The sequence below is a fragment of the Neodiprion lecontei genome, chromosome 6 (genome assembly GCF_021901455.1).
Source record: "Neodiprion lecontei isolate iyNeoLeco1 chromosome 6, iyNeoLeco1.1, whole genome shotgun sequence".
Taxonomy (NCBI): Eukaryota; Metazoa; Arthropoda; class Insecta; order Hymenoptera; family Diprionidae; genus Neodiprion; species Neodiprion lecontei.
Genome location: NC_060265.1, coordinates 27,975,714 through 27,998,195, shown reverse-complemented (window position 1 = coordinate 27,998,195; position 22,482 = coordinate 27,975,714). Strand labels below are relative to the sequence as shown.

General features: G+C 38.7%; 2 protein-coding genes across 3 annotated transcripts in view; both read left to right on the top strand.

Annotated features, from left to right (window-relative positions):
* LOC107227705 (DE-cadherin) overlaps positions 1-19,107 on the top strand; it is a 50,731-nt gene extending 31,624 nt beyond the window's left edge. The window contains exons 2-15 of one of the 2 annotated variants that reach the window (XM_046743893.1): positions 7,722-7,804; positions 9,002-9,143; positions 9,242-9,480; positions 10,436-10,624; positions 10,743-11,029; positions 11,231-11,504; positions 11,649-12,228; positions 12,548-12,729; positions 12,934-14,290; positions 14,407-14,630; positions 14,724-14,939; positions 15,052-15,391; positions 15,476-15,637; positions 15,746-19,107. In XM_046743893.1, coding sequence (XP_046599849.1) covers positions 7,722-7,804; positions 9,002-9,143; positions 9,242-9,480; positions 10,436-10,624; positions 10,743-11,029; positions 11,231-11,504; positions 11,649-12,228; positions 12,548-12,729; positions 12,934-14,290; positions 14,407-14,630; positions 14,724-14,939; positions 15,052-15,391; positions 15,476-15,637; positions 15,746-15,888 — 4,418 coding nt within the window. In that variant the 3' untranslated portion in view covers positions 15,889-19,107. Of the gene's footprint in view, positions 1-7,721; positions 7,805-8,983; positions 9,144-9,241; positions 9,481-10,435; positions 10,625-10,742; positions 11,030-11,230; positions 11,505-11,648; positions 12,229-12,547; positions 12,730-12,933; positions 14,291-14,406; positions 14,631-14,723; positions 14,940-15,051; positions 15,392-15,475; positions 15,638-15,745 lie in introns of both variants that reach the window. The other variant, XM_046743892.1, reaches the window with a different exon arrangement.
* A 2,217-nt stretch (positions 19,108-21,324) lies between these two features.
* Positions 21,325-22,337, top strand: LOC107227692 (hypertrehalosaemic prohormone). Its single transcript, XM_015668908.2, has 3 exons — positions 21,325-21,426; positions 21,828-22,035; positions 22,177-22,337. Coding segments are annotated over exons 1-3 (255 nt in total). The 5' UTR covers positions 21,325-21,424; the 3' UTR covers positions 22,222-22,337.
* The last annotated feature ends 145 nt before the right edge of the window (positions 22,338-22,482 follow it).

The window sequence follows — 22,482 nt, the reverse complement described above, 5'->3', positions numbered from 1 at the left end:
GGTGTTCGGTGCCGCCTGGTTCACAAACAACCGAGAATGACAGTGCCGGGGTGAGATTAACGCCAATTAAGTTACACGTTATACCCGCGGCACACCGTACGATCCGCATAACCGTACGTCTCTGTAATATAACGAGCAAAAGCACAAAACTGTTGTTGAAACGCGTGGTAAAATGAAAAAAAAGCGAATCAACTCCGTGTAGAACAAAGAGATCGAAAAATAATAACCCTCTATAATTCGACTTGTTGCGTTGTTGGTGACTTTTTTTTTCTTTTCGTCTTTTTTTTAACACAAACATACTTCTCTTGTACCACGACCGATTGACGAGATGATTACACCTTACGTATAACAGAAACGTGTCCACATACGTATACGTTTCTGAATAAAATATGAATTATTTACAACGATTAACGATCAGTTATCGGCATCGGTATAACAACGGTATAAATTACTGTTTATAATTTGCTCAAGCTACTTCGATAGTAGGTACGGCAAGATAACGTCGGACGACCAAAGATCGTCTCCGCGAATAGTCGGACCCCTCGATCAATAAATTAGTCCAAGTGCCGAGGGGCAGTGATTGTTGAGACGACGAGAAGAAGGCCGGTGGATTTGATTACACACGACGACCGAGCTTTTGAATATCCGACGATTAGCCCGTCGGCTCTTGTATACCTTGCGCACGTACGTATTACACGTATTCTTTCTTCTCCGTCGAGCTCTTAACTCTTTTCCTCCTCCTCCTCGTCATCATCATCGTCACGTCATCCTCTTCCCCTTGAGCAGGCAGCCCTGCACGGCATTGTTCGCGACGTTCGCGGGCCTCGCGCGTAGGTATTTCCGTAAATTTCATCTCTTCTTCTCCGTTGTGTTGGTAAGTAACGAACGCTTGTCCTCGCTTCCTTTTTCTCATTTTCAGATTTCCTCATCTCTCGACGTCGCGCCCTCCGCCCTTCGTTCGTGCCTTATCAACGACGAGCAGGCGCCCTTGCTGTCTGCTTGCAGAGCTTTCAGCCTCGACGTATGAGAGAGAGAGAGATAGAGAGGGAGAGAGAGAGAGGCGTATGTGCACCGCGTGGTGCCGCAAATAGAATTTAAGCCTGCGTCTGCCCTGCAGGGTAAAAATAGACCGGTGGATAGATAGATAGATAGATGGATAGATGATAGGTGGATAGATAGACGGATACATGGATGAATATATAGGTGGGATAGAGGAGGAGGAATCACATCCGAATTGCGGGCTGTTGAATCACCGAAAATCTCCTTTCTGCAGGTGAAACTTTTGTCACTCACGCGAGGATTCTTCTGTCTGTGGGCATTAATTATTTTTCGTTTTTTTCGCCTTTGCTCGTCGCACAACGAAGAAAGAATTTCTCGAATTTAACAAGTATGGTGAAAGGAATGGTTTTTCTTGTATAATAGAAAGAAAAAAAAGTATGCGATTCGAACAATAATTATTCGGGTTATCGAGATTAATTAAATTACATTTATATTTTTATTTTTATCAGCGAATCATTTCTTGCTCCGTATTTGGTTAACTCGACGAAATGTGTTTCGTTTCTTTTTTTTTTGTCTGTATTTTCACAGTGCGTGCGTGTGCGCAGGTAATTAATCAAATCTCACGTTCAAAACTCGTGGAAACCCATTTAAACTTTGTTCGCGTTTCACCACCTCTGAATCTTTTTTTCTTAATTTCTTTTATTTATATTCCTCGCTCAATTTTTTTTTTTTTTTTTTCTATACATTTTATTTGTTAATACCAGCGGGAATTATTATAATTATACACAATATACACAAATTTCTACGATACGAATCATATACGCGTTGTGGATATTCCATTATGCGGAGTAAACCTAATTTTCATTCATTCAACACTCATTCATTCGTTTATTCATTCATTCTTTACGCCCCTAGGTTTTGGGACTCCCTCGGATTATAATCCCGGTCTGTACAATACACCGCAGATTTTGTAGATCTGGGGGAGCTTTTATGTATTATACATGGGCAACGTTTATGCCCCCGTGTTTTTACGCATGCACGTATGTATAATGTAAGCGTTAACCGCGTCTGTTCCGTTCGTTCAACGATCAGCTGTAAGCTAAATCGAGACTCGTCTCGGCGTACGCGCCTTGTGCACAGTATCTACTTTCCACATTACTTTCAGCCTGCCACTTTTCTGTATACACGTGGAAGTGAGGAGAAGAGAAATAGAAAAAAAAAAAAATAAAAAACGGTTCTCCTCTGTGTAAACGTTCTCGTATCTCCAGGTGCTCTCTATTTCTGACCATGGGAGATCTGTCATATCGTTTTATACGTATACACGTACACGATGCTGTTGCAGAGAACTTTAACCGCGGATTTAACGTCGCGAAGTAGCAGGGAGAAGATTCATTTTTTTTTTTTTTTATTTTGTTTTTTTATTTTGCAATATTAAAATGACTTTCAAGGATTTGAATTTTGAAGAATATGGTGACGTTTGGTTCACGATCGGTACGGTTTGCCAGTCTTCGGACAATTCCAACGGCGCGTAAAGTAGTAAAGATTTTTCCTGAACACGCATCGTTACGGTAACGTTACTAACTTCAATTATACTTTACCAGATTGTTAAAAAATCATTCCATCTTGTCTTTTTGTCACGCCTCCTTTTTTTTTTTTTTACTTTCATCGGAGCTGATTTTCATTTGCATTTTCTAATAACGCAACATTCGATCAATTCCAATCAGCCCTCAGTGTAACTTGATTAGGTATACACGTGGCGATAATGTATGTACGTTCAGTGGCCTGAAACGCTATCTCTTTCGACGATCAAGCGTCGCCACTGCGCATGCAGACATTAGCCAGATATCAATTTTGAAGAATCTCTTTTACTTCGGTACGTACTTCGGTAACGTATCGTGTACTCCATCGGTTTTGCCGTATATGCGGACGATGATGAATGTGAAACGAGTTTTTCTTACTCTACCAAAGAAATTCTTTTTCTGCTCAGCTTTTCAGTGCTGCTGCTGCTGCGCAGGTATACATCCGTGTCTGTGTTCGTAACTTGACACGGATGAAATTTTTTTAAAAGTCGGGGATGATTACAACCCCGTGTTATACACATCATACCTGTAAAGGAGTGTTTCGTTGAATTTACATTCAAAGGATTTGAACATGTTTCCTGCAATTATACGTTAACATTTATGTACGAGTACGAATTGTGATATGTTTTATACAAACAACAGCGATATTCACGCAACCCGTAACGCTGTAAGTAAATTTCCAATGGAAAGTGCATCGAAAAGAATCCGCTGTTAACTGCAGATCAGAAACGAAAAGAACCGGAGACGGGGAAAGCGTTGAACAAGCGATTACTGTTCACCTAGCGTGTAATTGTAACTGTTTTAGGTTCGTACCTCGCGCTAACGAGTATTGTAACACGGTGTGCAATGTATGCAATACACACATGCACGCATACGTACAATTCGCCTTCTTAGCAGCGATGAAGAAAATTAGCGCTAGCGTAGCAGAAGACGGCGTAAACTCGCTCGGCTCGTCGACGAACCGGGTATACATTAACGCTAGACGGCGCATTCCTTGCCGATGACGTACCGCGTCTGGTCGACGTCGAATAACCGACCAGGAATCTCTTGTGCCGTGCATAACTATATACCAACCCCTCTGGGTATAGTGTAGGTTAACATACACAAGTACGATCTTTACGTACGCACGCGCGTAGGAAAGCTTTGTCGATGTTTTATTATCCTGCAAATGCATTAAGAAAAGAATTTAAAAAAAAAAAAAAAAAAAACGAAACGTAACGTATATCCTGACAGCTGATGAAAAATAAATTGTATTGGATAAATTTTTCCTCAATTTTGTGATTATATTGACAAGATATTTTTTACAATAATAGAAATTTATCTTTACTCTTGTCGAAGATTGAAAAAAAAAAAAAAAAAAAAAATTTCTTCCTCTCCGTGCATTCGGTCTTATGAAATACCGTCGATGGATTTTCTCAACCGTATACCGGTATAATGCGGGTTATATTGGAGTTTGGCAGATGTGAAGAGAAAAATAGAAAAATACAAGATTCGACCAAAATATGAAAAAATTAAAAATAAAAATTGCACCTATGCTGTCGCAAGTGATTTAGAATTCACGTATATCCGTGTGTATGCGTAAAACTTGCGATGCGGATAGATTTTCGCACGCGGCGTGTTGTTTTATTAACAGATATTAAATTCGTCGAAAGCGGTTATCGCGTTCGGTTTGTCAACGATCCGAGTGTTATCGTCGTTATCGCAGCAGGTTTAAAACCGTCGTCGACGGTACGCGGCTTCGAAATCCAGCTGCTGCTGATGCTGCTACTCCACACCTACCGAGGTTTTCATTCCAGTTTTAATACCTTCTACTCTTTTTTCTACGATGACGCGCATCGCGATCACTGCGCTTGACCAGACTCAACAGGGCCGTATCGATATTGTCCGGAATCACGACGAAGACAAAGGTCGATCAACGTTTTATCCGAATTAACCAGGGGTCCGTTGGTTACGTTCGAATTTATTAACTCGCGGAAATATAATATGGGAAATTATTCCTGTCTTTTTTCTTTTTTATTTTATTTTATCTCTAAGGATTTCGTTAACGCGGTAGAGCGAGAAAATTTTTCTTCTTGTTTTTACGCGATTGCAACCGCAGCGCAGACACGGATCGTTTGATTTTCGTTCAATTTCTGTAAAAAAAAAAAAAATTCTTCGTCCTTTTATTCTTTTCATTTACTTTTTTGTTCTTATTTCATAGTATATATTCGGAACCGAGCATATTTTTTTTTTGTCTTTTTTTTCCTACCTCCACGGTGTATGAAAAATTTATCGCGAGGAAACATCGTAAAAATACCGCTCTTTCGGGGGTTCTGGATAGAAAGTAAATGAAAAAAAAAAAAAAAAAAAATCGTATAATAAAAGTAAATGAAATAAAATACACGGCTACTCTATGTATAATTTATATTCTGGCGCAACCGCCGCGTGTATTATTATACATATATTTATATATATATATATATACTGTATATGTATTCTATATATTGTTTACAAAAATATATATTATATAATACAGTTACGTGTCCGTTTCTGTGCCTGTGTAACACTGTTATTATATCCTGCAGGGACAAAAATCTCCACTCAGTTGTCAAGTTGTCTCAAAGAATAATAAAAATTTTCCCTTCGTCGTCGATACTCTTGTTACTTTTTTCGTTCCTGTTAACGTATATACAACAACAACGTACATACGTATGTATTACACACATTGTACCGAAATATCGTATACCTGTGAGTTATGTACAATGTACGCACGTTACGCGATGCTTATATCCTCATATACGGCTGGGTATATGGTTACGTAGTATTATACAGGATCCGAGAAACTTTACACCCTGAAGTCTAAATTGCCTACGCATATAATATATTATAAACGGGAAAGCAGGGGCGAGCGACAAAGAAACGAAAACGAAAATTAGGAATTTTCTCGAAATTTTATTTTCACGTCAGATCGGATAAAATTACCGACCACCAGCTGATGTGGGTTCGCAAGATTACACAAACATATATATATATTACAAGGTGTAATATTATACGCATGACGCACGATGTGCACTCCGCCTGACGTTATCTATTATTTTCTCACATACCCTTCCCGCACATGCACACGGAAATCGTCTTTACCGCCGTGCAGCAGCAACACCAGCGGAGTGACATTGCATTTGTGAAGTGATTCTTGAGCTCGGTGTCGGATAAATGTCAATACAGTCAGATTGCGTTATACACACACTGCAGATACCGCGGCGGAAGACATCTTCCAGCTTCTTTGAAATCCTGAGAGGGTATTGTATCGTTTATTATATATTGCAGTTACAAAGGTGCAATAAAGATGGAGTAGAAGGGCAGGAAGCTTCCTGGATAAACGGTGCTTGCAAATTATTCATTCGTCGCGATAAACGCGCGAAGAAACAATTCTCCGGAGAAGAGATTATATATTTACTCCCTTCTCCACTTCTTGTCTTCTACTGTCTTTGCTTTTGCATATACGTATACATATATATATATATATGTATACGAATATATATATATATAGCAGTTCGATTTGACTCGATTTTCCAGCGACCGTGTCTAATAAACCGTTAACAATAATCGAACGAATGCCATTACCTACGAGATGGCGATAATTTCGCACCGAGTGTAACGTCGTAATGAGGGCGGGTAACGAAGCCAGCGTATCTACGTATAACGTATAACGTATACGTATACAGACTGATATGTTCACCCGTTATACCGACCAACATAGCCTTTCCGATACTATAATACATGCACCCTCGTACCTACGTAATCACCACCCATCGCCATTTCGCACAAAGCACAACGAACCGATGCAATTATAATACACGGAGGTACTTTTCTCAAAAATTGGCACGATCGATTTTGAGGCGAGGTTAAGAAATGAGCGGAAAATCGTTGGGTTCGCGTTTTGTGGTTGTATAAAAATTATTTTGACAGTTAAAACAGAGAGAGGAAAAAATGGGGAAACTTCCGCTTCGTAGAATCGTTATTGCGTCTCTTTGTCTCTCGGACTTTGCATGGTACATACTTGTAGCGGGTCTGACCGCTGGTCTTTCGGTTAATGATAATAATGCCGGTGTAATGACATTTTAAAATTAATTATTATTCAATTATACCGATTTTTGGGGTGTCATTCGTTCGTTCGTTGGTTCGTCGGGTGGTGAATACTTATTACATTATTACACGAGATAAGTAGACGTTACGCTCGAGCTTATACGTACGTACGTTGAAGGCATAACTTCGCGTAAGGTTTCCCTTCTTTGTTGATATTATAATACCAAGTTGGAAAACACACGTCCTAATAATAGGTACGCATGTACGTACCGCTGTGCGAAATGATCGGCGAACGGCAGGCGGCGGTGGCGTTCATGATTTACATCGAAACGAGGACACAATGCGGTCATATACCATTGGGGCTGTTACATAGACGGAATTGACCCTTTTCAGGGAATGACCCGAAGCCTTAGTATTGTCTGCGATAAGTATAGACGTGTGTGCACCAACGAACAAGGGAACCTACGTCTTCGTCATAAATACGACAAGTACCTTCGCGGCGGTGATGTTGAATTACCGAAAGCGCGCAGCTAGGCGGAATGCCTGAGGAAATCGCGAATTAATGTCATTCAACGGTTAGCGAACAGCCAAGTTGGCTTAATTGAGTTACTGTCGAGGGTGCGGAAGGTGGTGGAGGAGGGGACGGGACTCCCGGTTTCTCTTCGATTACCGATACCCAACGTTTCTCCGTCGAGACGACGATTACGATTACGGTTTGCGATGGACGAGGAACGCACTATTTACCTACACCGCTGTTCCTCTCGTTCGTCTTTCGCTCTTTCGTCGAGGGCGCGAATCGACGACGCTACTTCGTCACGATCGTTCCTATTTCTGCCTAATGTAGGCAAACGCGATGAGCGAGACGGATGGATGAATGGTCGGTTGGGCGAACGGACCTGTTTGATTGTGGCTTAATTTCGGCGCTGCTGAGTGCTTCGCGTCTACCTCCGAATCGTAGGACCAGAGAGACCCTCCTCCTCCTACGTTGTCTCTCTGTATAACCGTTGCGACGAATTATTTAGGCTCCGTGTTCGGACCCTTGACTAATGACTCGAAATTTTTGTCCGTTTCCTTTAGGCGAAGCCTTGAAATTGAGACACTCGAGACACCTCGACTCACAGGATCAGCTGCTGCCCTATAACGAGGATGAAATTGTCAGGGTAAGTCGCCCTTCATTATGCATTACACCCTGCGTAGTCGGCAATGCTACACACACACACACACCTTACATTCGCTCCTGAGCATGGAAATCGTTTTAGATTTAGCCCAAGTGTTTTCCCTACCGCTGTAATATGTATCAGTTGATTCGTTTGTTCGCTCACGCGAATATCCGGACACCGAAGCTTACATCAATTATTCACATCCGCGAATGGGCAATGTTCGTATGCGTATCTACCTGGATGATGTATGCGGTATACTTACGTATATACGTGCATGTCCCCTGGTGTACATGTACTCTTCGATGTGAAATATTTACCTACTCCACCAACGTCGAATTGTCATCTACTCCTATTCCAAATATGCGACGTGTCTGTTCTATGTTCTGCACAGCTCTGTAATCCTCGTGTCACGCTCGTGTTAATAATTCATAAGTCAACTTGGGCTGGTAGATTACCGATTCCGGCGACTAGTTGTATTAGGATACAAATAGATTATCTTTTATACGTACGATACAATGATTTTCTACGTCCGTGTGGCGATCTTATACGCAATGTACGCGATGCAGCGATACTTTCATTCTTGACGATGGGAAATCTTTTCAAAGCAAATCCACGCGAATGATGATTAAAAATTCGTCGACAGTATAATGTATTAAACAAATCGCTGTACTCTGTTTGAAAGTCGTCACGTATAGAAAGGAGATTCATCTCCAGCGACATTTCGTAGGCGTCTTGGGAATTATTCAACCTGCGTCGCGAAGAATTTCTTTATAAATCGCTTTCCCGTCACGTCGTCGCGTTATTATACAATAATGTATTTGATTTTTATTTTCAATTATTTTCATCTAATCCGTTCGCGGTTTTCACATTTCATGGTATTCGCACGTGACATGTAATTGCACGGAAATGTCGGTGAGAATTTAATTTGGAAATATTTTCAATAATCAATTTTGACGTCGCAAGCAAATGCCGCCGCTACGTGAAATCACCTGCAGCTATAGACGTATGTATTCTACTTTTGAACGTACGCTTTTATGTACACCATTTTCCATTGTGCTTCTCTTTCAATTGTCGCGTATTGAATTTATAATCGCATTCGTATAGGTATGTGGATCACACGCGTCATTTACCGTCATCCCTTTTTACTCACGGTGTTTCAAACCAGCAATTTTAGCGTAGCCATGCTTTTTGTTCCAGGCACAGTCCTCAGACAATCATAATCACAAACCAGTATTTTCAAAATGTGCAACCTACGCGCCTGTTATCAAGGAAGAGGAACCAGCAGGTACGGAGGTCATCAGAGTTCACGCCGAGGACAGGGACCCCCTTGATTCTGGAGGTACGCGTGTCTTTCGTTTGAATTTTTTTTTTTTCAATTATACTTCTTGAAAAAATTCCAATGAAATTGGTTAACGCATCGCCGGTTTCTTTTTGCAGGAACAATCGTCTATACATTCCTTTTCGCACCCGGCGAGAGGTTGAAATTTCAAATCAACAATGAGACTGGGTTGATAAAAACTACTCAAATACTGGACCGAGATGAGCCGGCTCGAGAAAAGGAAGTTTACCTTACGATTTTGGCTAAGGATAATGGTAGGCCGCAACTCGACGATGTCTGTACGTTCAAAGTCACCATATCGGACGTTAACGACAATTCGCCTGTATTCGACAAAGTGGTGAGTATATAACGCCTTTATAGATCGGAAATTCAGCAAGGAATATTACGGCTTATTTTCTATAAGAATGTTTCCACAACGATTGAATCCATTGAGATATACACGGGGTATGACGACTTTTATAGGTGGAAATGAAAGATTGACGGGTTTGCACCTCGACGACTAACATCCTTCTTTTAATGTATGCATTTTGCTAATTTTAAGCAATTAACAACTTTCGCTTGAATTCTTTTTGAATCTAGGTCTTTCGCGGAAACATGTGGAAGGTTCGTTGAGATATTGTCGTGTGATTATATTGCTACCTACTTGATGTGGAATGATGGATGTGCATCGCTCTTTTATTATACATTCCGTATACCTAATTATTATACATAGCTCTATCATTTTCTCACCCCTGAACGTGTTTATTTCCATAAACTCTGCAATCAGAAAATAAATTTTCTTCCCTTTGGCTGAAGAGTGTTTGCTCGCCGTCGGTATAATATTCGTGATTAATTATACACGGGGCGTAAAAGCACGTCTCACCATTACGTGCGTTCGTTTTTGGAATGGTCGTGTGACCGAAACAAAAATGTTTGCTTGTGCGTTATCGTCGACACCCACGAATTATAATGGCACAACTTTTATTCCACTTTCATTTCTACTTCGTGTACAATGGCATGTATAAAAAAGTTGGATTCAGGGACGATGGTTCTTTCGTTTTTCGAAAATTAGGACACTTCTACGCAATACGATGTATACATGTAGCTTAGATTTGTCGGAATGTCGGATGGAACGAAGTAGAATGAAAGGGGAGAGACTCAAATCAAGACCAATGATCAATGCATGTGATTATTTTTCAGATATCAAAGTGTACCGGTATTTTTTGATTATTTTTTAACTGCATGACGGAGGCTTGCCGTTGCACTCACAGACTTCTCGTTACGTTTTATAACTGTCTTCGTCTTGTTCATAGGCGTACACGGAGTCGGTACCTCAAGATCTGCCCCTTGGAAGAGAAGTCATGAGAGTTTCGGCGACTGATATCGACGATGGTAACAATTCCGTGGTTCGTTACAGTTTGACCTCTAAGATTGCCGAGGATGAAATGTATTTCCGAATCGATAGAAACACTGGTATTATATTTCTCAACAAAACGATCGACGTAAGTAAAATGGAATTTTATATCCAGGCCAAGTCGGCTTTTTTGTAGATCTACTTTTACTCGAGATAGCAAAAGACTTCGGCTGCAAATAATTTGACACATTTTTTAATTATTGCAGAGACAACCTGACTACAGATTTAACCTGATCGCTAAAGCCGTAGATCAAGGAGAGATTCCGCAGTCCAGTTACATAGAGTTGGAAATAAGGGTTGTTGAATCTCATAAAAAAGCACCTGCGTTTCTAAACAGAACGTCAGAACCTTTGAAGCTGAACGAAAGCCTCAACGATTTTAGTCTCAGTCTTGTTAGGCTACAAGCAGTTTCAAATATCGATGGAGACTCCGAAGTAGTTTTTCGACTAGTTAATGGCCGAACCGAGCAGACTAACAAGGAAAATACTTTCAGGTAATGCAAAAAAAAAAAAAAAAACAATGGAAAATTGAACGATGCTTCAACTTATACTCAGATCTAGTGATCGCAGCTGTCGAGTTTCCAGAAATACTTACAAAATTATTGCATGTTAAAATAAATTTCTGTGAAATTTTTTTTCCGAGTATTTGTAACAACAAATAGTCATGATTATATGTGTTGTTTATATTTTCATAGACTCGATCAATCTGGTAAAGATGTAGCTGATATAAAACTGGCTAAGCATCTTGACTTTGAAAGCAATACAGATTATACCCTGATAGTTCGTGTCTCAAACAAAGAATTACTGGCTGCTGAGACTTCTATTAACATTGAAGTTCTTGATGTCAATGACAACATACCGATATTTCGTGACATAAAAGAGGGTAGTGTGTTGGAAAATGAACCACCAGGAGCTCCAGTGATGCAAATTCGAGCTATAGACGCGGATGGCACCTCCGCTAATAATCAGGTAAGGTTCTAAGTTGCCCAATTTTTTTGTTCCTTTATTCAAGCTTAGTTTTACCAGAGTCAAGCTTATGTTCCTCAAGGTGTAGATTTAGAATAAGTTTTCACGTACAAATCATTGTAGTTCATCGAAAATATGTCTTTTCAGGTCTCCTATGAATTGGAGAACTACAAGAATCTTTTTACTATTGATAAACGAACCGGTAACCTGACAACGCTCATGACTTTTGATAGAGAGAAAACTGCAGCATATACCGTAAAGGTAGTTGCGGTAGATAACTCACCTAGCGCCCTTTACCAGAATGGTGAACCTAACAAGGGTCGACAAGTGTTCACTGTCACAATCGCTGACAAAAATGACAATCCGCCACACTTTACTCAACCAGTGTACACAGCTAATTCCATACCGGAAAATGCAAACATCAATCAACTTGTGACTGAAGTCAAAGCCATTGATCGAGATACGGCTAGTCTCGTTACTTACAGTATTATATCAGGAAATACTGGAAACGGTTTTGACATTGAGCCTAACACAGGAAAGATTCGGGTCAAGAATCAACTCGACTACGAAACTATTACAGAATATAATTTAACCATTCGAGCTTTTGACGGCCTGTTTAACGACACTGCCTACGTCAAGATTTTCATCGATAATGTAAACGACAATCCACCTGTTTTCGAAGATTTCATGAAAAATCTTACTATCCAGGAGGAAAGCTTAGTCGAAGGTATTTATAGCAAGAAGTTAATAGTTTTTTTTCTCGGCTGAAAATGTTGTTTTGAACTCAAGCTACTTGGGGTGCATTCCGATATTAGCTCCCAGTGCTGCCAACAATCATTTATATCTTTTGCGCTGCCGAGTACGTGAGTACTTATGCCTCTGTCTTAAGGAGTTTTTAGCGCTACCAGCTAATTTCGGAATGCACCCTTTATAGTATTGTTAACTGTGTGTCTCCTACTAATTGAACCGTACAAAAGATTCTCCACTAGGGTTGTTGCTATGTTAGCTGGGTTTTATATCTTGACGTCTGAAATTCTTGTTTCTAGGGTGTATAACCACTGTGTCAGCCTACGATCCCGATATTAAAGATAGGACTGCCGACCAGCATATTGCTTATTTCATAGCCAACGAACAGCATAAGCCTTTCCTAACCATAGACAAATCGGGATGTCTGAAGTTGAAAAGAACCCTCGACCGGGACCCGCCGGATGGATATGAGACTTGGGCGGTAAGTCTTATACAACTTAACAACGATTATTGTTAGGATTTACTACAATGTCATTCCATCTACTTTTTCAAGCTTACAGACTATTGTCAGTAGCAAAATTGTTAGCACAGTATCTATAACGGAAATGCATAGAGAAGGAAGAAGAGGTGTCAAAAGTGCTAAGAAATCTATCTTATTGTAACACATTCTTCGATCTTTTGGTAGGTTCTGGTCATGGCACGGGATGAGGATGGTGGGCCAACTGCTTTGCGAGCCACTGAGACGATTAATATTAAATTGGAGGATGTAAATGACAATGCACCATTCTTGGATATGGTTCAACCAGTGGTATGGTATGAAAGAGAGAAACCCGGGAAAATAATTGAACTGCAGGCAAAGGACTGGGATTCGGATAAAAATGGCCCCCCTTTCAAATTCAAGATCGATGCGATTGCTGACGATGAGATAAAATCAAAATTTTCGATAAAAGACTCGAGTCTTTACGCCAAAGTCGAATTTAACAGGGAAGAACGTAAAACCTATGATATTCCAATAGCTATCACTGACAGTGGCTCACCACCGCAAACTAATACATCCATATTAAATGTCATCATTGGAGATGTCAATGACAATGCGATGAAAGAAGGTTCTAGTAGCATTTTTGTGTACAATTATAAGGGGGAAGCACCAGATACAGAGATTGGAAGAGTATACGTCGACGATCCGGACGACTGGGATTTGCCTGACAAGTATTTCACGTGGGATTCCAGCCACGAAAATTTTTTACTCGATCCTCACACTGGTATGATAACAATGCTGCATGGAACACGAAATGACACGTATGTCCTGAAGTTTATCGTCACTGAAGAAAGTAAACTGGTAGAACATCACAAGGTCAATGCCTACGTGAATGTAACGATTAAAGAAATACCAGAAGAAGCTGTGGTTAAGTCAGGATCGATACGGTTCTCAGGTATCACTGCGGAAGAATTTGTCGCACCGGGAGCATCAGGTGTAAGCAAGAAAGAAATTTTCCAAGTACAGGTTGCAGCTATGCTAGAAACTGAGGTTGAAAACGTGGACGTATTTACAGTGTTACATTCGCCACATAATAACAATAAAAGTCTCTTAGATGTTAGATTCTCAGCTCACGGAAGTCCCTACTATGCACCTGAAAAATTGAACACAATTGCTACTCTCCATATTTCGAAGATAGAAAGTGAATTGAATACCAGTATATTGCTTATAAACATTGACGAATGTTTGTTTGAAAAACTCCACTGCAACAACTCTTGCCGTAGTATATTGAACATCAGTTCCAATCCGTATGCAGTTTACACAAATACAACATCGTTTGTTGGCGTTAGAGCAGTGGTTGACGCTCAATGTATTTGCCACGTTGCTGAGCCAAATATCAATTGTTTGAATGGTGGGACTCCTTTGGTGTCATCTTTGGTTACGAAGTGCGAATGTCCTCCAGGTTTTGAAGGCCCAAGATGCGAGCTATTAGCAATCGGTTTTAACGGTGACGGATGGGCTATTATGCCCCCTCCTGGCCAAGCCTGTGACGATTCACATCTAGGTAAGCGTTAAGAACCGTTTTTCATTATTTTAAACTGATCATTAAATTTTCCGTTGCTGTGAATTTTTAAGCAGTCTTCAAACTTGCTAAAAGTTTTATTTCACTCTTTTTTCCAGGACTGGAAATTGCACCTCAAGTTGAGAATGGGCTCGTGTTTTACTTTGGTCCGATGAGCTACATCCCTATTTTGGATATCCAAGATTTCATGTCTTTAGAGATACAGGAAGGTCATGCTGTTCTGCTCGTTGACTATGGTTCTGGGACGATAAGGTTGGAACAAAACAAGATTGAATTGATGGACGGGAAGAGTCATAGAATCGACGTTTATTGGACTAAGACTGTGAGCAAATTTGTGATAAGTTTGAAAATCATGAAACATTGTAATTATTAATAAGATTGGTGCTTAATATGATATTCATTCATGTGCATACAGACGATAGAAATGAAAGTTGACAACTGCCAAATGTCTTCCTGCATGAAATTGACAGTACCACAGGGACCGAATGAATTTCTCAATGTCAACAGTCCCCTACAAATTGGGGGTTCACCAACGAACCTTGTTCATCTTGCAAGTCAGTTTAATTGGGATCACAAGCCGACAAATAAAGGATTTACTGGATGCATACGCAATATGACTATAAATGGAAATGTAAGTTTTAGTCTTGATGATTGAAGAATGTCACGATATTACCAGTTTATGATTTCTAATTGGTAAAATTTCCCAGTAACCATGATTTTAATGCTCATATTCGTCATTTCAGACATACAATTTAGGAATGCCAGAATATTTCAAGAACACAGACTCTGGTTGCAATCATGGAATGGCAAAAGCTGTCACATTTGGAATTGACACTAACTTTTTAGTCGCCATTCTAGTCTGTGTGGCAATCCTACTGATCTTATTGTTAGCTGTAGTGGTGCACAGAAGAAAGACGGACGACTTGTACAAAGACATGGACGATATTAGAGAGAATATCATTAATTACGAAGACGAAGGAGGCGGTGAAGTCGATACGGGATACGACTTGAACGTTCTCCGCGCCATGTACGATGCCCCACCCATAGATTCAAAAATGGCACCTGTCGGACTCGAAGGAAGAGGTAAATATCTTCAACTATACAAGTTAAAATACGAGTAATAACTCTCGAGTATTTGAATCAGACTTACTCTTTATATTCTTTTAGCCCCAGATACTGGTGATGAAGTACCCGATATTTGTGGGTTCTTAGATGGCAAAAAAGAGAGCTGTGACAAAGATCCTGAAACGAACGCATTTGATGATGTCAGACATTATGCGTACGAAGGCAAGGGTAATTCCGAAGGATCTCTGTCGTCTCTTGCTTCCTGTGAGTGTTTCTCGATAAATTTTTACTCTCACAGTGTCCTCAGTATAGTAAATTTTGATATGCATCTTGTTAACTTCCAAGCTGATCATTCTGAAACTTTTTTCTCAGGTACTGACGACGGTGACTTGAAGTTTAATCATTTGTCGAACTTTGGTCAAAAGTTTTGGAAATTGGCTGACATGTATGGGGAGGAGCCAAGCGACGAAGACAGTGACGGCGTTGGGGAACGTGAGAGCGAAAGCTGGTGTTAATTAAAAAGACTTCTTTAACTATAAACAGTTTAGAGATATTCCTGATATAGACATTTCCCGAAATATTTACAAAGTTGAGGAGGAGGAAACGCCACGTTACAACACTACTGTACTTAAAAGCATAGGTGAAGGACTTGTGGCTTGGTGAAGCGACGATTTCGGTTTGTATTCAGTTTCAGAACTTTATGCAACACCAAAGAAGTAGAACTACATTATAACTAACAAGATATACAATACGTGAAAAAGACTTGAATGAAGAGACTATCATTCCGCGCAGTGTTGAAGTGAATGCGTTATTTCATGTAATGCGCCAGGCCTGGACTTTTGTGAACTGGAATCATTTAGTATTTATTTGAAATCAGTCTGTTGATGATTATCTTGATAAACTCCGAAGTAGGTTGGACTTTCTCAAGATCAAACGTAACTTTTGTAACACGCTCAATTATTTAGACATACGCGAAATATTGATGCCTAAAGAGCCTAATGTTTTAAGTGAACGAAATTATTTAAAATTCATATAACTGATTATCGAATTATTACAAATACAACTGTACCAGTGCAGGCCCTCGTTATTCATTAATAAACGGTGTCATGTAATATATTATAATACTATGATATAAAAATGCAGAGGGTAAGAGAGTGGAAGCTATAAAATACGATGTGAAAGGGCTTAAAGAAATTATAGCTATTGAAAGTAAATATTTTTTATTTGTTTATTAACTAGTAATTAGTAAGTACAGAAGGAAAAGAGGTATTACTTATTTTGTTTACATTTTTTTTTTAAGAAGGCTATCAGACTGACTTAGAACTCGTTGACTTTGGGAAAATATAGATGCCAATATGTATAACTAGCATTTCTATTAATCCAGAATGTTAAATTCGTTCTTGACGCGAGTTTTTAACGGATTTGTTGACGTATTTTAAAATGCTTACTATTATTTTAATTATGGTTCACATTTTGGGTTAATAGGCACACCGGCAATATACACATTGGTATAAAGTTTTATTACCTACATTAACGACCGTATTTTCCTGATATTTCCATCAAAAATTCTCACAGCATCAATTATATGAACATTGAGTACGGGGAAAAACGATTGAAACAAAGTAATTGAATATTATTCTTTTAGATCCGTAGGCGATACACAGTTATGATAAAGTTCTAATTATTGTATAATTGTTTTAGTTGAAAATTTTCCAAGCCAATTTTTTTTTACATATATAATAAACTATATTATATGTATATCGGCATACACGAGATACACTACATACTACATATTACATGCATATATTTAATTTATATATTTTAATATTCGGATAGAAAAGTGAGAATATAAGAGAAACAGGGCGAGGAAGTGCGAATTGCGTGAGATAACATTGTAAAATGTATTCTTTTGATCATAACCATTTAATCGCACGCGGGGTCAAGCAACTCAATATAAACAATTATTGTAGAGTGTAATTCTTTTAGTACATGTATTTTTTTTTTTTACATATATACACACACACACACACACATATATATATACAATATCGATCTATCCGTCTCCAAGCATTTCGTACAATATAATTATAGTTAACGGCAGTCAATGTCAAATAAATAGTTCTGCTTTTCAGCCTATCGATAAGCTGAACTTATAGTTATAGTAAGACCGTAAAATGCCATAGCACCATCCTTTATCATTCATGACTACCATGATGATTTATTAGTGTTAGTAAATCGCATTTCAAAATCAATTCCCACCATTCATCGACCATTAGTTAATCATAGCACGTATTTTATATTAAAAGTGAAAAATATTCAAAAAAATGTCAGCGACTGAAAATTGCGTATTAAAAAAACAAAAAAACTAACTTGTAAAATTCGATCATTAGTATAAATATATTAATTATTTGTAAGCTTTTTACGATTGAACAGCTGTGACATAATAAATACTGTTCGTGCACTAATAAAAAAAGGTGCTCCTAACGAGAAGAAGAATAGACAAGATCACGGTATAGGTTGAAAAAGATAAAAAAAAATCAATAAACAAATAAATATTCAGAAAGTTTCACAGAAAAATTGTGCAAAACTTGTTTTTTTGAATATCGGGTGAATATTGCCATATCTAGAAATCTGGTTTGACTTCCAAGTTGAATCACTGTTTACCCAATTGAGACAGGATTTAGGTGAACTATGCCGAAATGTACATCTGACATATCTTATACTGAAGGGTGTAAGGGAACGCCCAACATACACGCTTTATTTTCAGCATTTGATTGATTGATTGAAGGGGCAGAATTTTAGAGTAACCGGATCAGTTCTACTTCGTAAGTTTGGAAATACCCACCCTGTCTGTAATAATGATTCAACAAATGATAACGCAAAAATTTCTTCAGATAATTCTTGCAAATCCGGGACGTATACAAAGTAATTTACCTACAAGATCGTGAAGACTGTATATTAACCGTTGTTATATACAGGAGATAAATGGTTTCAAGTATTCCGATTAGAAGCACCTTTTTACAAAATTTAAATTATGAACAGTTTAGTTGTAAGTGTCGCAGTATAGGTAAAAGCACATGATCTCAAAATTGAAGAACGGATGTCGCTTGCCATACACGATGAAACTAAGCGCTATAGTATAATTGCGAAATTGTTATACTAGTGTTTGTACGTAATGGTAAGGGTCGAAAGTAACGAACAAGAAAAAACTCAATTGATGAGAGTTGCAAAGAAGCGAGACACAAAGTTTGTCTACAATTAACTTCTTTTTTTTTAACTTCCGAATCAAGTTGGTAGATTCAAAGATGCGCTGACGGTCCGAACATAACGTTTCAGATTGAAAAAGGTAATAACTAAATGAATTGACATCAACGTACTGCAGTCTCTAATTAATCGAGACAACCGTGTATTACCGAATGTCACTAACAATGAATGTATTGGCAAATCGTTGAATGTTGTTGACAACTATTGTGTAAAGAGCTGCCTTCCAGTTTAGAGAATTTCTGAAGCATTCATGTATATTTGGAACGCGAGCGTAATCATTACAGAATCTATTCGACTGATAATACACATCAATTCATGTATTGTATGCTAAATTATCTGTTATCGACGCGCAAATTGCGTAGTAATTAAGAGTGAACGAAATACACATATAAAAATAGGGTATATGTAAGAAAACGCGAAATAAAACTGCCTATAAAGAAATAAAATAAAAAAATATTGGTACGATAATATGAACCACAACGTTTTAATTTCTTTAATGGATAAGAAGAGTTATATGACATGTATGTGTATATATATATACACACATACATGTCATATAACTCTTATATATACATATATATATATATATATATATATTCGTTTTTTGATTATCAACGAACAAATTCACTATTTTCACTCGACGTACATCATGTTGTATGTACATATATACATAACTACGATTTTCCGCATCCTTGCAGTACACAGTCGTTTTTCATCACCCTCCTCCTAGCAGCAATTAATAATCATGTGGGATTTGGATCAACCCCTAGCTTAGAGATGACCGTTAATCTTAATCGACGACGCAGGTCCAATTTAATCACGATTTCATCCCACAATGTATACTTGTGTAAAATTTTTTACTTCCTAATTTCCAATTTATATAAACTATTATACCTTTATACACCCAATCGTGTATTGTATGTGTACATATTAAAGTAATAATAAAAAAATAAATGAAATCGAAATGCTTATATTTATGCAGACATGGTATACTAATTGGTGCCCGATGTGGTAATGGCGGAGGAGTTTGACGCCATTTGACCAAACTCGAACGAGTGAAATAGAATATGTACGTCAAGGAATTAGTATTGAAAACTAAATTGATTAATCATTTGCTCCGAATGAGCCCGACGGCTTCACTTCCTGCTGAGAAGGAGTCAGCGATAAATTACGAAGAAGCCTTATTGAGAAGGCTTGGCCTTTCTTACCATCCCGACTAATTATAATAATAGATAGTCGCTGTTATGTGCCAGTAAAAAGTTGCGAAACTTTTGCCAATCGATCCTTGCGTGGGTCGGTCACGTGAACAGGGGTCATATGGACAGATATACCTACCCATGATGGTTATTTGAACGGAGAGTGCTAGAAAATGTGGAAAAACTATCTTCGTACGGTCAATAAATTTCGCGAAAATGCGGCGAGATGGCCTTTCATAATTTTTACTATGTTAACAAACAACCTCACAAATGTCGAAGTACTCTGTAACTGAAATATAAATACTTGAGAATAATTCGACGTTGACGATCTTTGTCGTTCACCTTGCACTAATTACGAAACTCAAGGTTTCCGGATAAATATACTTTTAGCTGCAGTATAAGGTATTTCTACTGTTATATTTTACCGAATGCTGCACATCTACTATACCGGGATGCGTTGATACCAATTATACGCGCCTTGAACAATCCTGAAGTTTTATAATCGATTACGTTTTTGTAGAATTTTTGAGATAGGTAGAGAGATACAGCTATGTCGACAAATATCAAGAAGGGTTTGTATAGGCCGGAAAGGAAACGACGAACAACGTAATACATATCTGTATCACAGGGAGGTGGTCTAAAAGACTGCCTGGGTCATGTAACGGCAGAGTTATGTTATGAAACCCTCGACTAGCCATTTCGAGGCGAAGGTTATGTAGGCACGCTATGCAAACAGGGCAGTTATTTGTCTCTCCTCTCGTCGAAGCTAGCTCTTCTTCTTCTTTCAATCCCTGGATACCATTTTATATCCGCTCGCCTTACCATTAACTTCATCATTATTTACACGCAGACAATTGAATCCGGACACCGGACGAAAGTCGAGGTCGGATTCAACAAATGTTTTTCGAAGTTTTCGGACGCCCACGCAAAAAGATAGCCCCGAGCCGTGTGCGGCAAAGAGTCGCTCATCCTTTTGAAAATAGATACGTTTGTCCGTCTGCCAGAGTAAAAGATCAAAAACAAAAAGAAAACGAATGTTCTACTCTTCTCTTTAATACCCATAGACATTTTAATTAGGTTTCAAATTTCTGTCCTTATTTTCAAAAGTATTTAGTACTTTGCATCGTTCCTGTACTTACACGATAAGAAATAAAAATAATAATAAAAACAGGCATCTTGAAACACACCCCCACTGCTTATCGGACGAAGATTAATCCTGTCGTGATATTTAAAAGTGTCTGATATATAATCAAGCCCACAGCTGATATCCTCGGCTTGCGTCAACTGCTGTCGCAAAATACTGACGCCGATCATTCAAGTCAACATAACGGTTTTCTCTTCGGGTCTTCGCAAGCTCGTTGCTAGAGGGTCGCAATGGAGATGATTTTTAGGGGTAGCTGGAGCAGAGAGACGAAGGAGGCTGCAGGGGAGGAATGGGGGGTTCGAAGGGAGGAAAGGGGGAGGATGGGGTATAAAGTGCCGGGCAGGTCTCGCTCAATCTCAATCATCATCTTGTCACAGTATCGGTATCCCGACAGAATATATTTCAAGAATAATTGCAAGCTTTGTGTACGGAAGTTCCAAGTTCAGAATGTGAGTTTGTATGAAATAATGTACTTCCTCATTTGGATTGTGGGAAGACGCTTATGTTGTCAGTGCTGGTGTTTACTTGGTTTATTTTGTTCTTTTCTTTTGGGGGGGGGTTAACAAAAAGCTTCTATCACGGCGCAGACAGTCCTATGCAACTAGATTTATAAATCAAAAATCATTCTTCGCAATGACTTATTATAGATCTTCGAATATAGTTCATCACGAAGTGCTAAGACAGAATATTAATTCTCGTGCGAAAAAAAAACCTGGACTGTTTGGGAATTCTCGAATTTTGCTTTTAAAATTCAAATCGAAACGCAGCAGGGAACGTGTAGATACTTGATTTGACAACAACTACTTGTGATTATCAGCTGCCACCATCTAATCCAACATTACGAATGCAGGTTTGGAAGAATTAAATCAGGCTGCTTCGTGCTGGTACTAGCGATACTTTTAATCGTCGCCCTCGGGACCGAGGCACAATTGAATTTCTCCACTGGATGGGGTAAAAGAGTCCCGAACCCTCAAACAGGAAACGGCGGTAGTGCCATGTGCTCGTCTCAGGGTAAACCTTCGCTGAACCAGCTTCTTGCTATATATAATTTATTACAGGTAATTCCGTGTGAAATTATTTTTTTTTTCTGCAACGAACACAATTCCGTTGGGTCGGAAAAGAAATATTGAATAACAAAACGATTGAAAGTCAAAAATGCGTTGAGTAATCTTACTGCCAAGTATTTAATTTTGTTGCAGAACGAAGCTCAGAAGTTGTTGGATTGCCAGAAGTTTACAAAGTGAAACTAAATCTGAAATGGATGAGAAATTCGCTATATCTATATGCTAAATGAACATAGAATATTATTATACAAACGAATTATTATTTGAATAAAGATTCGATATAGATATCTATAAAATCGCATGTGCAGCAATGAATTTTGCAACTATTTATTGTAAGGCTATTTGAAATTCGCATATTTTATGTTTAATACGTAGAACTCAGCCTTCCATATCGCCTCTCGAGTATTTTAGTTGCAAGTACGATGTATTTTATTAAAAGTA

Excerpts from the sequence above, each read along its gene's own strand:
- LOC107227692 (XM_015668908.2), top strand. Across the intron at positions 22,036-22,176 it reads CTATATATAATTTATTACAG|AACGAAGCTCAGAAGTTGTT; the intron begins GTAATTCCGTGT and ends ATTTTGTTGCAG.